The 15,965-nt window shown below is 47.7% G+C and overlaps 1 protein-coding gene across 51 annotated transcripts in view; it reads left to right on the top strand.

Annotated features, from left to right (window-relative positions):
* Sorbs1 (sorbin and SH3 domain containing 1) overlaps positions 1-15,965 on the top strand; it is a 222,725-nt gene that overhangs the window by 134,432 nt on the left and 72,328 nt on the right. For 29 of the 51 annotated variants that reach the window (XM_087590829.1, XM_087590755.1, XM_087590606.1 and 26 more), the window contains 6 exons: positions 2,571-2,712; positions 6,332-6,361; positions 11,236-11,408; positions 13,569-13,632; positions 15,267-15,341; positions 15,664-15,726. In XM_087590829.1, the coding sequence (XP_087446955.1) occupies positions 2,571-2,712; positions 6,332-6,361; positions 11,236-11,408; positions 13,569-13,632; positions 15,267-15,341; positions 15,664-15,726 (547 nt within the window). 51 annotated transcript variants of the gene reach the window in all.

The following is a 15,965-nucleotide window of genomic DNA, read 5'->3' as shown; positions in this document are numbered from 1 at the left end:
AGGACACTTGCCCGCCCTGGGTTCATTGGGGTCGTGTCGTACAGGCTCCTGTGATAGGGACTCATGGTTCAGCCTAGTGCAGGGGAAGTGCCTGGTTTGGTTAGCTGCGTTGCTGAGGACTTAGTTAAGGGAATGAAGGAGTTAAAGTAACTGCTTAGTTAGTGACGGCTTCCTCTCGCCATGATCTAAGCAACTAGGTTTCACAGGTGCACTTACAACAAGCCAGGGCTCCTGCAGTCAGATGATCTGGAGGACTTAGGTAGAGCGCATCCATTCTCAAGACTGGTGCCCATGGGGTCATCCGAGCGCTGGAGACGTCTAGTTAAAATACCATGGATTTCTTGAGTGGGTCTGGGAAGGGGCAGGTATCAAAGGGGTTTTGATGTTGGAGCCATAAACACCACTATCGATGTAGAGTGAGCTGAGTGCCGTGTATTTTGCTGATGGAACTGAACATTTCCTAGCATCCTTTGTTGGAAGAAGTTTGCTAGGCGTGTTTAAATGGCTTGTTAAGCTGAGAACAGGAAGGAAACATAGTGGGGGAAATTGTAATGAGGTGTCAAGCACACAAAAGCTGGGAACTGTTACGTCATGGGCTGGGCCTCTTCTCGAACCTCTGGTTGCAGCCCAGTGCGGTTATAGAGCAGGATCAAACCAGATGTAACCAGAGTTTGGATCTCCTACTTTGAGTTTTACAGCTCATCTTTGCTACGGACTCACACACCCTGTGCCTCCTAGTGGAACCTCTAGCTGTATTAGAAGGCGTTCTGGTTTAGGATGTACACCTATCTTGCCAGTGTATTTCTCTGTGCATCGTGTAGAATGAATCTTGCCAGCGTGCACTCAGGTCGCTGTAAGCTCTTCTGGTACATACCTGTTGTTAGCATTTGTAGCTCTACGTTTGCATATGGAGTTCGGCTTTTGTGTGCCAGGACAGCAATTTATCAAACTGGCCTAATTGTTCTGGAGTAAACGTTCCAGATGTTGGTTTAATAACGTTAGTTACTTTTCACTTTAGGTATTAGAGTAAGAGATTGAAAGCAGATTGAGTGGTTTTCCCTCCAGGTGCCCGGTAGGTGGCATCTAGGCCATAAGTTGATTCAAATCCCTCAAGCCTTGGGAAAAGATCTTACTCACAAAATTGAGCTCATAGAAGTGGCTACCCAGGGAACATCTAAAAGAGAGTTCAACTGAGGTATTGGTGACAAAGGCCCCTACTGTGTGTTGAGAGCTGTCCAGGGTGCTGATACCCACACCTCTCCTGATGAGTGTGCATTCTGTTGCCACAAAACTTAGCCCCCACCTACTCTTGCTGGTGGCTAGCTTCTGGCACTTTGATAGTGTTTTTGTTGTTGCTGTTATTGTTGCTTTTTTGTTTTGTTTTGTTTTTGAGCACCTGCTATTTTCAGGGCATTGTGTTATGTGGAGACAGGAGAGAAAGATACATTTTCCTTGTCTTGCAGGTGTATGCCAGTACACCCAGTAGGTGATCTCTGAGCATAGTTGCTTCAAAAATAGCTATCAAAATCTTGTTCTTAAAGCCCTTTAGGAATGCCAACTTGCCAAGCTTTGTGGCACATGCCTAGAGGCAAGTAGATCTCTGAGTTTGAGGCTAGCCTGGTCTACATAGGGAATTTCAAGCTAGCCTGGGCTGTATAGGGAGACCCTGTCTTTGCAAAAAGAAAAAGAATGTGCTATCCTGGGGCCAGGGATATGGAGCGCTTGCCTAGCCGGGGCTCAGCCCTAAGTTTAGTCCCCAGGACCAGCGCATGGGGATTCTCATCTTTAAGGGTTGAAAGATGTAAGACAAAAACTTTGCAGAACCTCTAACTATGGTGGAAGGAACTACATTTGCCAGTCCATGCCCTATTTTGGGTCCTGTTTTTCATTTGTTTCAAAAGATTAGATTCACAAGGCTAATCAGTTTATTAAGGTATGAAGAGTTTGTTGATGTTTCTGGTGGGAGTCTCAGGTTTTTAAGTCAAGATTCTCTCATGGCTCAGTTCAAGGATTTTTGTTGGTCTGACACTGGAGCAAAGAAGAGATGTCCCAGCAGGGTAGGATCCTGCTCGGCTGCTGAGATTGCTTGGTGCTTCTCTGCTCAGTGATGTTCAGAGTAACTGTCCATGACAAAGGGTTTCCTCCGGGTTCCTCCTCCTTCTTACGCCCGCGCCTTGTCTGACATCTCTCTAGAGGGTGCCTGACTCTTCCCACTTAACCAGCTCTCATTCTTAGATCACACTTGGAATTGCATGAGTTTTGCATGTTATTCTATTTTGGTTTGAGTTTGCTTTTGCAGTAACCAGATTGATACACAACTATTACTAGGTGAAAATAATGGACTACACTGAGACTTCCAGCAACATTTACTGACCTGCCTTCTCCTCCCCCTTACTAATACCAACAAGGAGAACAAATTTCTAGATTCAACTTCTAACTGGAATTGACTCATTGGTTACGTTTTCTTTTATAATTAAGGTCTTTGTAGAGATGTTCGTTTCCTCCTCTTACTAAGTCTTAACTCTGGATGGCCTTGTATTTATACTTCTTTTTAATGTTTTGTTTTTCAGGGCAGTCCTTTACTAAATGAAGTTTCTTCTTCCCACATTGACACTGATTCCCAAGTCTTCCCTCCAACAAGCAAACCTTCGTCTGCCTACCCTTCCACCACAATTGTCAACCCTACCATTGTGCTCTTGCAGCACAACCGAGGTAAGGCGGCCTCCTGCAGGGCGATGGAGTCAACAGCTCCAATTCATGATGTCTTGGGCAAGAAATCCATCCTTTGAAAAGAGGTTTTCCCAACCTTGCCCTAGGCTACCTGCCCAGCTTCCTTAGAGGACCCAAAGGTCATCCCTAGCAGGGCCAGTTCATGGCTATGTGCTATACCTTGGTTTTTTGTGGTTGTCTGCAAATAGAATACACAAGTGGAAGTTTGTATCTCTTGGTTCTTTGTCTTGTGATATGTAATGAAGCTTTTGCCTCAAGCATATGGCTATAGTATGTCTCTTAAGTGCTGTCACAAATGACTAACTTGTTCAGAGTAGTAACAAGTTTCTAGAAAGTGCCATTTTGAATACTAACTTTCAAAAGAGGAAACACTGGCTAGACCACTGTCTACAATGTAAAGCCTGTTTTTGTGCCTCTGTAACAGGGGCTGCTAGACTTTCTCCTGGTTATCGGCTACCCCTCATCTCATGGTGGCATCCTCTGTGACTTAGATTTGTATGTCTGTTTGCACCAATTCCACATGGTCCAGGCAGCTATGCTACTTAGGGGTTCTGCTTGGTTCCTACAGTTTCTCTGGCTATTCTGGTTGGTCCTGCTGTGTCTCTGAAAGAGCCTTGGGGATCGGTGAAACCCAAGTGCTTTGAAGTAGTCATTGTATAGCTTTACCTTTCTGCTTTAAAAGTCAGGCTGTGGTTTTGAATCCCAGCTTTTCCATTTTGGAACTCTGCATTTATAAAAGTCTTTTTGCGGCACGAGACGGGGCGTTTTCAGGCCATCTCCCAGGAAGGGGTTCTTTTACACTGAACGGAAGGAACACTGCAGGGCTGTGCACTGTCTGTAGCTCAAAGCTTGCTTCCAAACCCTCTCTTCTTGACACCCTCCTTACCCACTTCCCTGCCCTTCCCTTGGAGGAGATGGGGTTCCAATCTAATTTCCATTGCTTTCCATACTGAAGAGAGGTTTCTCTTTTCTGCTTCCAGCTGGAAACGTAGATGCATGAAGACATTTTTTCTCACTTTAAATATGTTCACTCAAATCTTAAATGGTGACTTCAGCGGTTTTAGGCTGTTTTTGTCATTGTTGTTTTTGCACTGTGTGGCCCTGGTGCTCTTCCACAGGAGAGAAGGGCCTTCCATCCAAGTGCCCATTCTCCTTCTGCCCTGACACCCTCCCTGGCAGCAGCTCTCTCTGCCAGGGCCTGTCATGCAGAACAAAGAAAAATGCAGAAAAAAGACATAGCTTCTCTGTGAACTTCTTCATGACTCATTCTAAAAGGCAAGCTAGTTCCCAGAAAGAAAGGCAGTTTCTTAAAAAACGGGATTTATTCCCACGGCAGCTTGGTTTTTGGGAAATGGCAAGTGTAATGTCAGCCGCTTCTGCCAAGTCCCTCTGACAACACCTACAGGGATGTTTTCAGGCACCAAAATGCCTGAGGTCTCTCTTTGTTTCTTCCTTGAATGAGTGAAATTCTCTTATTCATCAGAGAGGACTTTTGGTTCCTGCTTTTCTCTTGACCAAGTTCTGCCTTTGGTTTAAAATTAGGAGTGTCCAGAGAAGCCCATCCTTCAGGGAACTATGTGATTAAAGATGCTCCGGGGTTTGTTCTGTTTTGTTTTGTGATTAACTAGTGGTTTCCCATACAGAGAAGAACCATGGGTTCATCCCAGGTAGGGCAGGATAGGAAGGGGAGAGTGAGAGTGTGTGCCCATCAGTAGGGTTTGTGTCAGGTGTCCCTGGCCCTGCTTTGGAATGTACCCAGCCTGTCATCTCGAAGAAGAACAGTTTCTTAATTTTGGCAACGTTTCCTAAGCAGTGATAACTTTACTCTAATCTGAAATTCTGGTTTAGTCATCCTTAAAAAAAAAGTTTCTTTTTTTCTGTCTAGACTGTCACAGGGCCCAGTTTGGCAATGATTCTGTCTCCCCTAGCCAGCCTCCGGACACTAGGGGACAACAGGCTCTGAGCCTCTGGCCTGGTGCTGGTGGTTGCGAACAGTACTGTCCCCTTTCCGCTCTTTCTCCAGCCTTCATGCCAGTGGGTTCCGGGCACTGCTTACCCTCAGCCAGCGAAACGGGTTCGACTCAGGAAAACCGCAGGGCTGAAAGACGCCCTTGGCCCCCTGCTCAGGGCCTTTGAGCCTCTACTGTGTGTTGGATCGTGAGAGTCAGCTTAGCTTACAGGTCAGATCCAGAAGCTCTGGGGATGGGGTCGAGAACAAGGTTCCAGAGTGTCAGGAAGGTTGCCATTGTGGTTGGCTGTGGACCGCCTTGGACAGCCAGACCTCCACGGTTCCCAGACGTGTCTGGACAGGAATGGTCAGAGTGTCATCCCAGCACTGATGACTGAAAAGTAGCTACTGCTGTCTGTATGGCATTCTGTGAGAACAGCCATTTTTGCCTTTGAAGCAGAAGCAACAGGACTTTCTCAGTTGCTTATGTTTGCTTCTACTGGTAATGGAGGGTCCTGCCTGGCACCTTACAAAACAGAGCACAGCATCCCCTAAACCCATTTAGACACCACAGATGAAGAAACCGAGGCCAAGAGGTTACTCTATTGGTCCTTGTCATCTGGCGAGTTGCCAAGCCTTGAAGTCCGCTGGGCCTCTAGCGTAGCTGGTGTGGGTCCCGTGCATGAAGCTGAGGTGGACAGCTGCTGTGTTCACTGGCCTTGGGCTCCCACGCTGTGCTGTTTACTTCTGCTCCATATTGATTCTAGCAGCAGGATAGGAATGTGGCCCCTGGGGACATGGGCCGGCATGGTCTATTTTTATCTCTCTGGTTGCTTGCTGTTTAGCAACTGTAGAAGGTAAAGGTTACTTTTGTGCTTATCACATAGTGGACACAGATTGCTGCCAACAAGACCTTGGCCTCCCCTCCACAGGATGACCTAGGAGAGTGAGCAACTGCATTCAGTACAGGAACAACTGGGTCATGAGGGTTGGAGAGAACTGTCGGCTGAGCTGGAGAGTTTGGTCCTAGAACCAGATGGTTTTCAGCGTTACCTTGAGTAATCTAAACCCCTTATCTGAGTGAGGTCACTTCGCTAATGCCGATTATTTTTAGAATTTCTCTATTACCCTGGAACAGGCAGATGTTTGGTGACTAAGTGCGGAGGCTGTTCATTGAGGAAAATGGCTGTGCCTAACAGCCGAGGCTGCTGCTAAGATTTCAAGGGCTAGATGAAAAGGCTCTTACAACAGGGCTGGCATTTGGCAAGATCAGGTGATGGCAGTTGCTATGTCTCCCAATTCTTCTCATAGCTCTACTAGAAGGTACCGAGTCTGGTATGTGGAGAGGGTCATATGAGGTCGAAAGGGTCAAGAGTGAAGAGATCACCTTGAGATGAGATGGAAACTCCTAGATCACTTGGGTGGGCCCAAGTCCTAGTGCAGATCTGTAGTTTGGGGAGCTGGGGGACCTCTTGCGTGGATCATTCAAGCTACATTGTGACTACTGCCTCAGCTGGGGCTTGTATTTTAACATCCCAGTGCGGACAGCAGGGACCAGGGTATACGGTCCTAATTAATTATTCTGGGGTTTCTCAGTCTTACTAGGTGCTGTATAAATGCTACTTACATTTGTATTCTTTTTTTTCGTCACAGAACAGCAAAAACGACTCAGTAGTCTTTCAGGTAGGTGAGCAATCTATTTATTTACCCGATAACTTCTGATCTTGTTCAAGCACTGTCCAATCAACACTGTCTTCTGAATTTCCCTGTGTTGTTGATTGACAGACCACAGGGATAGTCTCTAACCCTGGAGCAGACATATCCATGAACCACCATAGTAAACGTGCCTTGTGGAGCTGTGGCATGTGCCAAGGTGGTCAGCCCAGACTGCCTGCACACTGACCAGAGGGGCTTTGCTGAGGCAGACTTATGGAAGGCCTCTGAAGAGCACCTGGTTGCTCTGTCAGGTGCTGGGAAATGTGGGACATTCTTCCCTTTGGGTGACTGCCAGTAGACAGGTGACTCTGGGTCTAAGCAAGAGCTCCCAGCCCCACATAGTGCTTGAAGTCGCCAGTCGAACTTGAGCTGACATCACTACCTCCTGGAAAGCTTGTTGAGACTCACTTCAAGAGGGTCAGGCTTAATGGACAAGGATGACAGTTTTGGATTCCAAGAAGCCGATGCGTCCTTCCTTACCGACCACACCTTTAGGTAGAGAGTAACTACCAAGTTCCAATTGTGGAGGGACCACAGATATGGTCAGTTGTCAGGACTCACTCCCAAGAGGGTATGCAGGATGAGACAGTGCTGGGATGGGGTGGCCTGGGGAGCTTCCAACCCTGGTTTCAACTCCAGTTCTTTTCTGCGAAGGAAGAAAGAGGTCATGCCTCCCAAATTGTTGTGAATGTCATGAGTGGCTGTGCCCTGAGCTTTGTGTGAAGTGCTTAGTAGACATGAGGTACCATTGTCTCCAGCGCCTGCATTGAGTCTGGTCTGTTACTGAGTTCTGCTCTTGTGCCTGGTGCAGAGTCAGACTCTGGGGCTGCAGAAGGGAGCTGTGCTGCCCATCAGTAATGGATGGTGTGGCATGATGGCTTGCTACATTCTTTGGTCGTGGGCACCTTGGGAGGATCTAATGAAGGCAGTTGGTTCACTCTCCTGATGAAGCCAGCGTGTACACAGGGCACACGGAACAAAGGCTCGTGAGCTCTAGCATTAAGAACTCCTGATCCAGTGAGTAACTGAAGCCACCAATTTTTAAGCAGCTGCTACATGGTTTCTGCATGACTTTAGCATACCGCCGCCCTTGTGATTTGGGCAGAGCCTGAGCCTGGAGGACATGGGGTTCTCACACCCTCTCAACTTTATCAGGACTTGGCTACAGGACCAGAACTGGCTGTGGTTTAAGCTCAAGGTGCCCTTCACAGCCCTTCCTTCAATCATTAGATTCCAGCCCACTTTCTACTGGCTAGCCCAGGTGCCTGTAGTAACACATAGACACACACACACACACACACACACACACACACACACACACGATGAGAGGAGGAGACATTTATGTTAGGAAACCCAGAGTTTTTTGTTTTTTGTTTTTTTTCTCCCCTCATAAAAATGTTCGTTTTTCTCTTACCTGTGGAGCGCTAATTCTTTTAAAGATTTATTTATTTATTTATTATATATGAGTGCACAGTAGCTATCTACACACCAGAAAAGGGCATCAGATCTCATTACAGATGGCTGTGAGCCACCATGTGGTTGCTGGGACTTGAACTCAGAACCTCTGAAAGAGCAGTCAGTGCTCTTAACCACTGAGCCATCTCTCCAGCCCTGGAGTGCTAATTCTTAGTCCTGTCCCCAGGTGCTATTCTGTATGGCTGAATAAGAAGAATGCTATCCTCACTGGAAAGGACCATGATTGTACGGGGCAGACTTCTCCACTGTGCGGGCAGGCTTTTCACATCATACCCCTTGTTCTCTTAGAGTTTGAGGACAGATCACTAGTGTCCAGAAACTTCCTTGAATGGCATTCTCTAGTGGCTCTGTTTTACAGCAAGTGACCATCTCCCCCTCGCCTGTAGGTTAGACACCCAAGGATTGCCAACATCAGCACAATTGTAGCAAACTTCTGTGGGGTTCAGCACTCAGTAAGGGTATTCAGTCTTCCATTAGAAAGTTGGTTGCTCGTGGTTCTAGGGGGTTCAGCTTGTCACGGAGGGTCTGGTGGAGGTGTTCACACCCGGAAAAACAGAGGCAGTGAGAACAGCAACAGGAAGGGGCTGGTATATGATGGTGCCCCAGGGATATGCTTCTTCAAGCAGACTGCAGCTTCCACAACCTCCCAGTGGTAGACCTTGAGTTTATGGATGGATTTAGCCATTAATAGGGCAGAGTCCCCACAGTTTAATCATCTGTGAAAATACCCTCCTGGGCATATCCGGAGCTGTGCTTCACTAACATCCTAGGTGTTTCTTAATTGGCAGGTAGGCAGTGAAGATGATCCATCCCGGAGATGAAGCCCATGTGTCTTTTGGCTTTGTGTGGTTTGCGGTCCCCTTGGTAAGAGAGGACAGGGACTGCACAGGGTGTAGGGAGGTTACTGTCCCAACGCCAGGGAAATATAAGCATTGCTTTAGACCGTTACAAAGGTTTGGATACACAAGAAATCTGCTCCACCTCCTCTTGAGAGAGCCCCATTCGAGGTTTTCATTATCATTTGATTAGTGATTGACTTCTTTTAAATTTATTTATTTTTACTTTACCTGTATGAGCATTTGCATGCGTGGCTGTATGAGTACTGTGTGTGTTTGGTGCCTGTGGAGGCTAAAAGACAGCAGTGAATCTCCTGGATCTGGAGTTAAAGGTGGATATGAGCTACCACATGGAGGCTGTGTCTTTTTTAAGAGCAGAAAGTACTCTTAATCACTGAGCCATCTCTCTGTCCCCCAATTTAAGAAGCACACTATAAAACTAGAAACATGATGATACAGATATGACATAGATATATGACACACCAGAATATGATATAAAGCTGTAGTGTGAATGCAGTGTTATGTGACTTATCTGGAACAGTTGCGAACCCCTTTAGGTCTTTACCATATCAAATAACATTTTTTTCCTTTGGGGTCTGAATCCTCCAGGTACCAGAATCCTGTGACCTTAAGCTTCTAAAGTTTAAAGGAGGGGTGGGTGGGGCTGGTTTTTATAGTTTAAAGTAACTAGAAAAACCCAGGGCTGAGTGTTAACAACTGTTAGAACCACTTGCCTTAATCACTTTTTAAAAGAATTATTTGTCCCAGGAACATTGAACATGCCCGTGGTCCTCATAGTCTCTACATTCCAGACAAGGTGGTGTTCAGAGTGAGTTAGCTCTACCAGGATGTTTAGAAACCATTCTGCCCTCTTGAATAAAGCTTGCCTGGAGTCAGGGCAGAGTGACTCTGTTGAGTAGACGGAATGAGTGTTCGAAAACCTGAGCTTGCGGTCTTCGCTGTTCCTCAGCCCCTCAGCCACTCCCTCACACACGGACATCTCTGACTTCATCACAGCTTTGCATGGAACCTCAAATCCTGCCTTCCTGCCAGAGCCTGCTCCCTGTCCAGCTCTTTCCCCTTCTCCTCAGCCGGGGAGCAATTACTAATTGCTGGAGGGTTGGAGGAGAGGCACACTTCATTCTTCGCTCAGGCTGCCTTGGCTTAAGCTCTTTCCCCTCCATCTTCCCCATCTGACACTCCTTCCTCTGTGTGGAGTTCACCTCTGCTTCTTTTTCATACACATTTCCTTTTCTCTGCAGTCTGGTACCTGCCCCTGTCGCCCTCCTGGAACTGCTCCCTCAGAGCAGTGTGTCTCTTTCCTGTTGCTCAGGTGACTTCCACAGAGGCTGGGGAGTCGCTGCTTCTCTGCCCGTTTCCTTTGGCTTCCTTCAGTGTGTGACTTCAGCCCTTGGCTCTGCTCTCACTTCCTTCTACCACAGAGATCTGCCGTCACTCTCGTGCTGGTGGCTGCAAGACTGTGTTCTGCCAAGGCGTCTCAGCTGGTTCCCGCAGCACCTCCTGGATGTCTCTAAGGCTTTTTTTTTCTTTTAAACTATAGAGTCTTCTTGTCTTACCGAAGTGTTAATGGAATGTCAGGCACATGATTAAGTCAGAGCAGTTCAAGGTGGCACATAGTGATGCTGTTCCTTATGCCAGGAGTGTCCTCCGCTTTCTTTTCATCTGGTTGGCTTCTCTTAGACAAGTTGGCTCTGAACCTAAATTCTGCAGCTCAGCTGGGTGCTGACTCCTCTGTTGGCCCTCGCTGCTGCTGTGCATTCTCCTTGCTGGCCCAGGAGAGTATAAGCCCCCGGAAGCCTGAGTATCTGACTGAGAGGTCCATCTGCATCTCCCCATGCAGGACGCTAGGCGGAACACCTAGCAGGTGCTTGGGCAAGGTCCCTGCAGTAACTGCATGGCTTGGAAAACAGACATTAACGATGATATGTTTGTGAACTGTAGACCATGCCTGATAACGTTTGTTGGCTCTCCGTAAGTTCCGATCTAAACCAGGTTAAATAAACTACAGTGAGCACACAGCAAGCTTTCAGAGCACTTTGGCGTACAGCGCCTCCGTGAGCTTGCCAGTGGAAATGTCATTCCCGTAGTTTTGAGTGGGAGAACCAAGGCCTGGGAAAGGTAAATGAGGAGGGTTAAGTGCGTCCGGAACAGAAAAAGGAACTTTGCAGTAATGCTTTATCACGAGTTTCATACCTCTGCAGACTTCTTTCAAAGAGCCAGGAGATTAATATCTGATGCTTTGCAGGCCAAATGGTCAAAGCTTACCCAGTCAGCCATGGTAATACGAAAACATCCATAAAGAGTGTAAGGACAAACCGCCGTGGCTGTGTTCCAGTAAAGTTTTACTTATAAAAGCAGGTGGCCAGCAGTGGGCTGGACTTGGCTGACCCTCGCCCTATGTGGGGTCAGTTCCAATAGGCACTTAGCAAACACCCCTTTCCCCTAGCTGGATTGCTGGAGAGGATTTTTGCTTTGGAGTTTCAGCTTGTGGTTGCTTGTCGTTTCCAGATCCCGCCTCAGAGAGAAGAGTGGGTGAGCAGGACCCAGTGCCAACCCCGGCAGAACTCACCTCGCCCATCAGGGCTGCGGAAAGGAGAGCCAAGGATGACAGCAGACGGGTGGTGAGGAGTGCACAGGACCTAAGCAGTGTGTCTATGGATGAAGTGGGCATCCCACTCCGGGTACGGATGTGGGCCATTGAGTCCTCAGCAAGAGTGTGGCCTTCACTATGTGTGTGAACCCCTTGGGGTTGGAGTCAGGGGAGGGTTACAGTGGCTCAGAGGGGATGGTTTTCTCTCTGACAGCAGCATAAACCACACCCCGATGAGGGTATCCAGACTTTTCCAAAGGAGGTGTAGGATATTCGTCTCAAGAGAAAAGGGGTGTTTGGGTGGAGCAGGGTGGAGCGACTTTTCTGCAGCAAAACAGTTGATGGGCTTGGACTGTATGTGCCCCACGGGCAAGTCTGTCCCTGTGCTCTGGGGCTCTGTCCATGCCCCACGGGCAAGGCTGTCCCTGTGCTGTGGAGCCAGCTCAGAAATTCTTGCTGCAGATTTAGGGGCGTACCTAGGAAAGTGAGGCTGTATCTGGGTTCAGGAAGAAGGTGTGTGAGTTATCCCATCATCCGAGGTAAACAGGACAAGGAAGGAAACCAGGCAAAGGAGGCCCTCCAGTGCCTTCAGGACCAGCAGGCCCCTCTCTGAGGCCAGGTGTGCCAATGCTCCTGAGGGCCTGAGGAGCTCAGGGAAGCCTGCCCTTTGTAGCTGTCTTCTCCTGTCTGTGTGTCCACCAGGCCACTGTCTGCAGGGGTGCCTTTCGTTTCCATTTGGAAAGCTGTTCTTCTGTTCTTTTAGAGGGCAGATAGAAACCCCAGTAAGCCTCTGAAGAACTCTGCTTTGGGCCTCTGTAATAACAGAGACAGAGAACCTTTACTCAAAGTGACTGCTGCTACCTCTGCTGGGCATTCTCTTCCACTGCCACTCGAGTGGTGGCAGCAGTCTTCGTGTCCTCATAGGTTGCTGAGGGGGTTAGCTTAGCCGCACTGTTAGGAACGCTCAGCACTGCTTAGGAAGTAAGGAGAGACTTATTTGGGCTCATGGTTGTGGAGGTTTGTGTCCTAAATGGAGTCACCTGCTCTGCAGGGCCGTCCGGCAAGGGCAGCACATTGTAGCAAGAGCATATGTCAAAGTGAGCGCTCACACAGCATGAATACCTGGATGGCATCTCAGATCCCTGTGGAGAAGCCATCCTCGGTTCCCAAAGGACACCCCACCCTCCTAGGTCCCACCTCCTAGAGGTCCACAGCACCTCCCCGCGATGCCACCCTGGGAGACAAACTATCAAGGACAGAGAACAGGTGTCCAAGCACAGTGTCAGAAAGGCATTGACTGTGAGGGATCACATCACTTCCCAGGTTTTCACAGTGTGTGTGGGGCAAAGTGTCTCCAGCTATTGTGTTAGTTGGGTCTTCTACTTTTTGACGCCTTCTCTACCTCAGACAGTGCACTTTGACCTTTTCTACTTAATTTCCTCATCTATAAAATGGGAGCGATACTGTCCTATCTAACGACCTTAATTATTTTCATCCTTGAAAAAAGGCCTAGCTCAAGGCAAGCATGAACTCCGGAATTGGATGCCATTTGGGTTCCATTTAAAAGCATGTACTTTTGACCTTGGCTTTGTGCAAGGTGACTTATGTACAACTGTACAGAATAATCCAGAAGGGGTGGGGATAGATTGTGGTAAGCAAGGATTTATTGCCTCACGATTCTGGGAGGCCTTAACTTCTGTTTCCTAAAGTCTATGTGTGGAGAAAGACTGTCTCTAAAAACGGAATTTTAAGGAAGAAGGGACGCAGGGCTAGAGAGATGATGGCTCAGTGGTTAAGAGTACTTTCTGTTCTTGCAAAGGACTCAGTACCTACGTAGCTGGTTCTGATGTCCCCTGCTGGCCTCCACTGACACTGCATGCACATGACGCACATAAAATAAATTCAGACAAAGCATTCACATACATAAATTAAAAATAAGCATATCTTTTTAAAAGAAGGAAACCATGGACATATTTCAAATCTGCCTCTGGCTGTTACATCCTTAGGCCAAATCTAATTTATTAAGATTATATCTGAGTCTCTCATTTCTCTGCTTTCTCAAAAGCTTTGCCTTTAAAAAAGTTATTATTACTGTAACCAGGGTTGTATGTGGTAGAGCACATGAGCCGATCAGGCGCAAGGCCCTGGGATCTATTTTAGTACATCACTGTTTGATTTTTGGGATCACAGACCTTCTGAAACGTGCTCAAGTTTTCATTGTTGTCACCCCTTGTTTGTGTTTTTTCTCTAGAATACCGAGAGATCGAAAGACTGGTACAAAACTATGTTTAAACAGATCCACAAGCTGAACAGAGGTACTAGTTTTCGTTTGTAGAAGGAGTGTGATGTGGGAATTTATTGACTGTTGGTTGCGGGCCTGTGCTCGGTTCACTTGTACTGGAGGAGCTGGGCTCCTGCAGTTGGATTACATTAGGTACTGACCTGCCTGGTCCTCCTTCAGCTCTGCCTGCCTCAGCTTTCCTCAGCTTTGGAACTTGAGGTCAGCTTGCAAATCCTCCGTCCCAGCTACTGTGCAGTGCCAGAGGCTGAGCCTTCCACTCATCCCTGCTCCCTCCCTCACCTATCTGCCTGGGGGACAGACAGCTCCATCTCCCACCTGCTTACCGCTTTAGGTGTACCTGGTGTCAGCCCATGACTGCCTCTGAGATGATCAAGTTCAGCAGAGTCCTGAGCTGGGAGTTAAGAAAACCATTCTCCCCTGGAGCCAGCCTCCAGGCACTTAGGTGGATCTTGTATCTTTCTGTGTTGGTCCTGCTTCCAGGCCTCTGGAGGGTATTGCGGGCGCCCAAGTGGGAACACCTTGTGAAACTCAATGCATTGTGTATCTCTGAGGCCATACTGGTGTGCAAAGTAAGCTTCCCCAGTTAGGAATCAGAGCTTGGCAGGTAGAGAATCAGTCACGAGCTGACAAACCAGGGTTGCTCAGGTTGAAAGAGGTGCTTACAGATCAAGACTCGTTCCCCCTCTACCCCCACCCCCAGCTTTCAACGAGGGAGCCAGCATGATGACAGAACCCCCGGCTAGTGCCCTGACAGGCCACAGCCCTGCCAGCTCAGCTCCCATTGCTGCCTGTGCTGCCAGTCACCGGACAGGCAGGCAAGTCCCTGCACTGCAGGAAGGGTGGCACTCTTCCTGAGAGCAGAGATCCTGTCTTTCTTTGTGCCCAAATCCAGTCTGGCTGCCTGCCATGGAGAAGTGGCATCCTGGTTAGTGTTCCCACCTGAGTTGTAAATATCCAGCGTCACTGTTAATTAACTTCTGCTGGGTTCAGAATGACCCACGCTATTCCTAAACGCTGTACTTAGCGTCTCTGAGTCAGGAGATTTGCTAAGGTCCGGGGGATAAGTTCCATCCGCCATGATGGTGGTGCTAAAGACTGGTTCTCCATAGTAAAATTCCCCTCATGTCTTCCAGCTCCCTGTGACTCCCCTGCCTCCAGACCTGCCTCTAGAAGGCTAAATGCAGGGGTGAATGCATACATGTGCAGGGTGAATGCTCCAAGGAATCCTGTAATCTTCGTGTGCTCTGCTTGTTAGCACAGCTAAATCACGGATTCTAAACAGAACTGCCCGTGGATTGTTTGCTTTGATTCTAATATGCACAAAACAGCCTTCGATTAAAAAAAAAAAACACTTGAGGATAGTATTTTTGCTTATCATGTTTCATATCTCTGACCTAAAATTTGTGAAATTTGAAACTTTGTGTCAAGTGCTTCTGTCTGTTGGAGCCAGTGTCTATATAGTTCTTTTTCGTGTGTCTTAATTCAGGCAAACAGACTGGATTTTTAATTTCTCTCATCATTAGTGGCGCTTATTACATCCCGGAATTCAAGGAGTTTAAGTTTGTGGATTCCTACTTGTTCATTCTCCCCATTTGTATCTTCCTCTCCTTTCTCTCCTCTCTCTCTCGCACCTGCTCCTCTGCCTAGACACTCCTGAGGAAAACCCTTATTTCCCTACGTACAAATTCCCCGAGCTTCCTGAAATCCAGCAGAACTCTGAAGGTACCATAAGTTTAGACAGCGCATCTGTTGTCATAGCATTAAATTAGTTCTTAGCGTTCCATTGTAGGCGTACTACGGTATGGCTTTTAGATTTTGTTTTCAATGGTCATCTCAGCCAGCGAGCCTTTTATTTTACTCATTTGCATGGAGTGCTGTGTTAAAATAGCTAAGTTCTTTCTAATTCATTAATCTGAGTGTGATGCCCATGTGCTTTAATAATAACAACACTAAAATAATCATCGGAAAGGTGTCAGCCGGGGGTTAAGTGTTTCCTCCTCTTGGTGGTGGATAGCTTCAAACCCACTGCTTTTCTCCGCTGCAGAGGACAACCCTTACACTCCTACCTACCAGTTTCCTGCTTCCACTCCTAGTCCTAAGTCAGAAGGTAATTACAGGGAAATGGCTGTGCCTCCTTCTGAACCGGGGCTTACTTCTCTCTCACCTCGGGGGTTTTGCTAGCAGCTAAGGAAAGCTCCCTCTTCATTTGCCTCCCTTTAACTTTTTGTTTTGTGACGTCATTTCAGTCCTTGCTGGCTGCCTCTCCACATGGCATTTTACTCCCTGCCCCTGTAGGGTTTAAGTGGCTTAAGGGGTAGCCTTCACAGCGTATGCTCTGGATATGCG

This window comes from Rattus norvegicus, chromosome 1 (assembly GCF_021556685.1).
Source record: "Rattus norvegicus strain SHRSP/BbbUtx chromosome 1, alternate assembly SHRSP_T2T, whole genome shotgun sequence".
Classification (NCBI taxonomy): domain Eukaryota; kingdom Metazoa; phylum Chordata; class Mammalia; order Rodentia; family Muridae; genus Rattus; species Rattus norvegicus.
The sequence above is the reverse complement of the archived record's forward strand: the minus strand, read 5'-3'. Positions and strand labels throughout refer to the sequence as shown.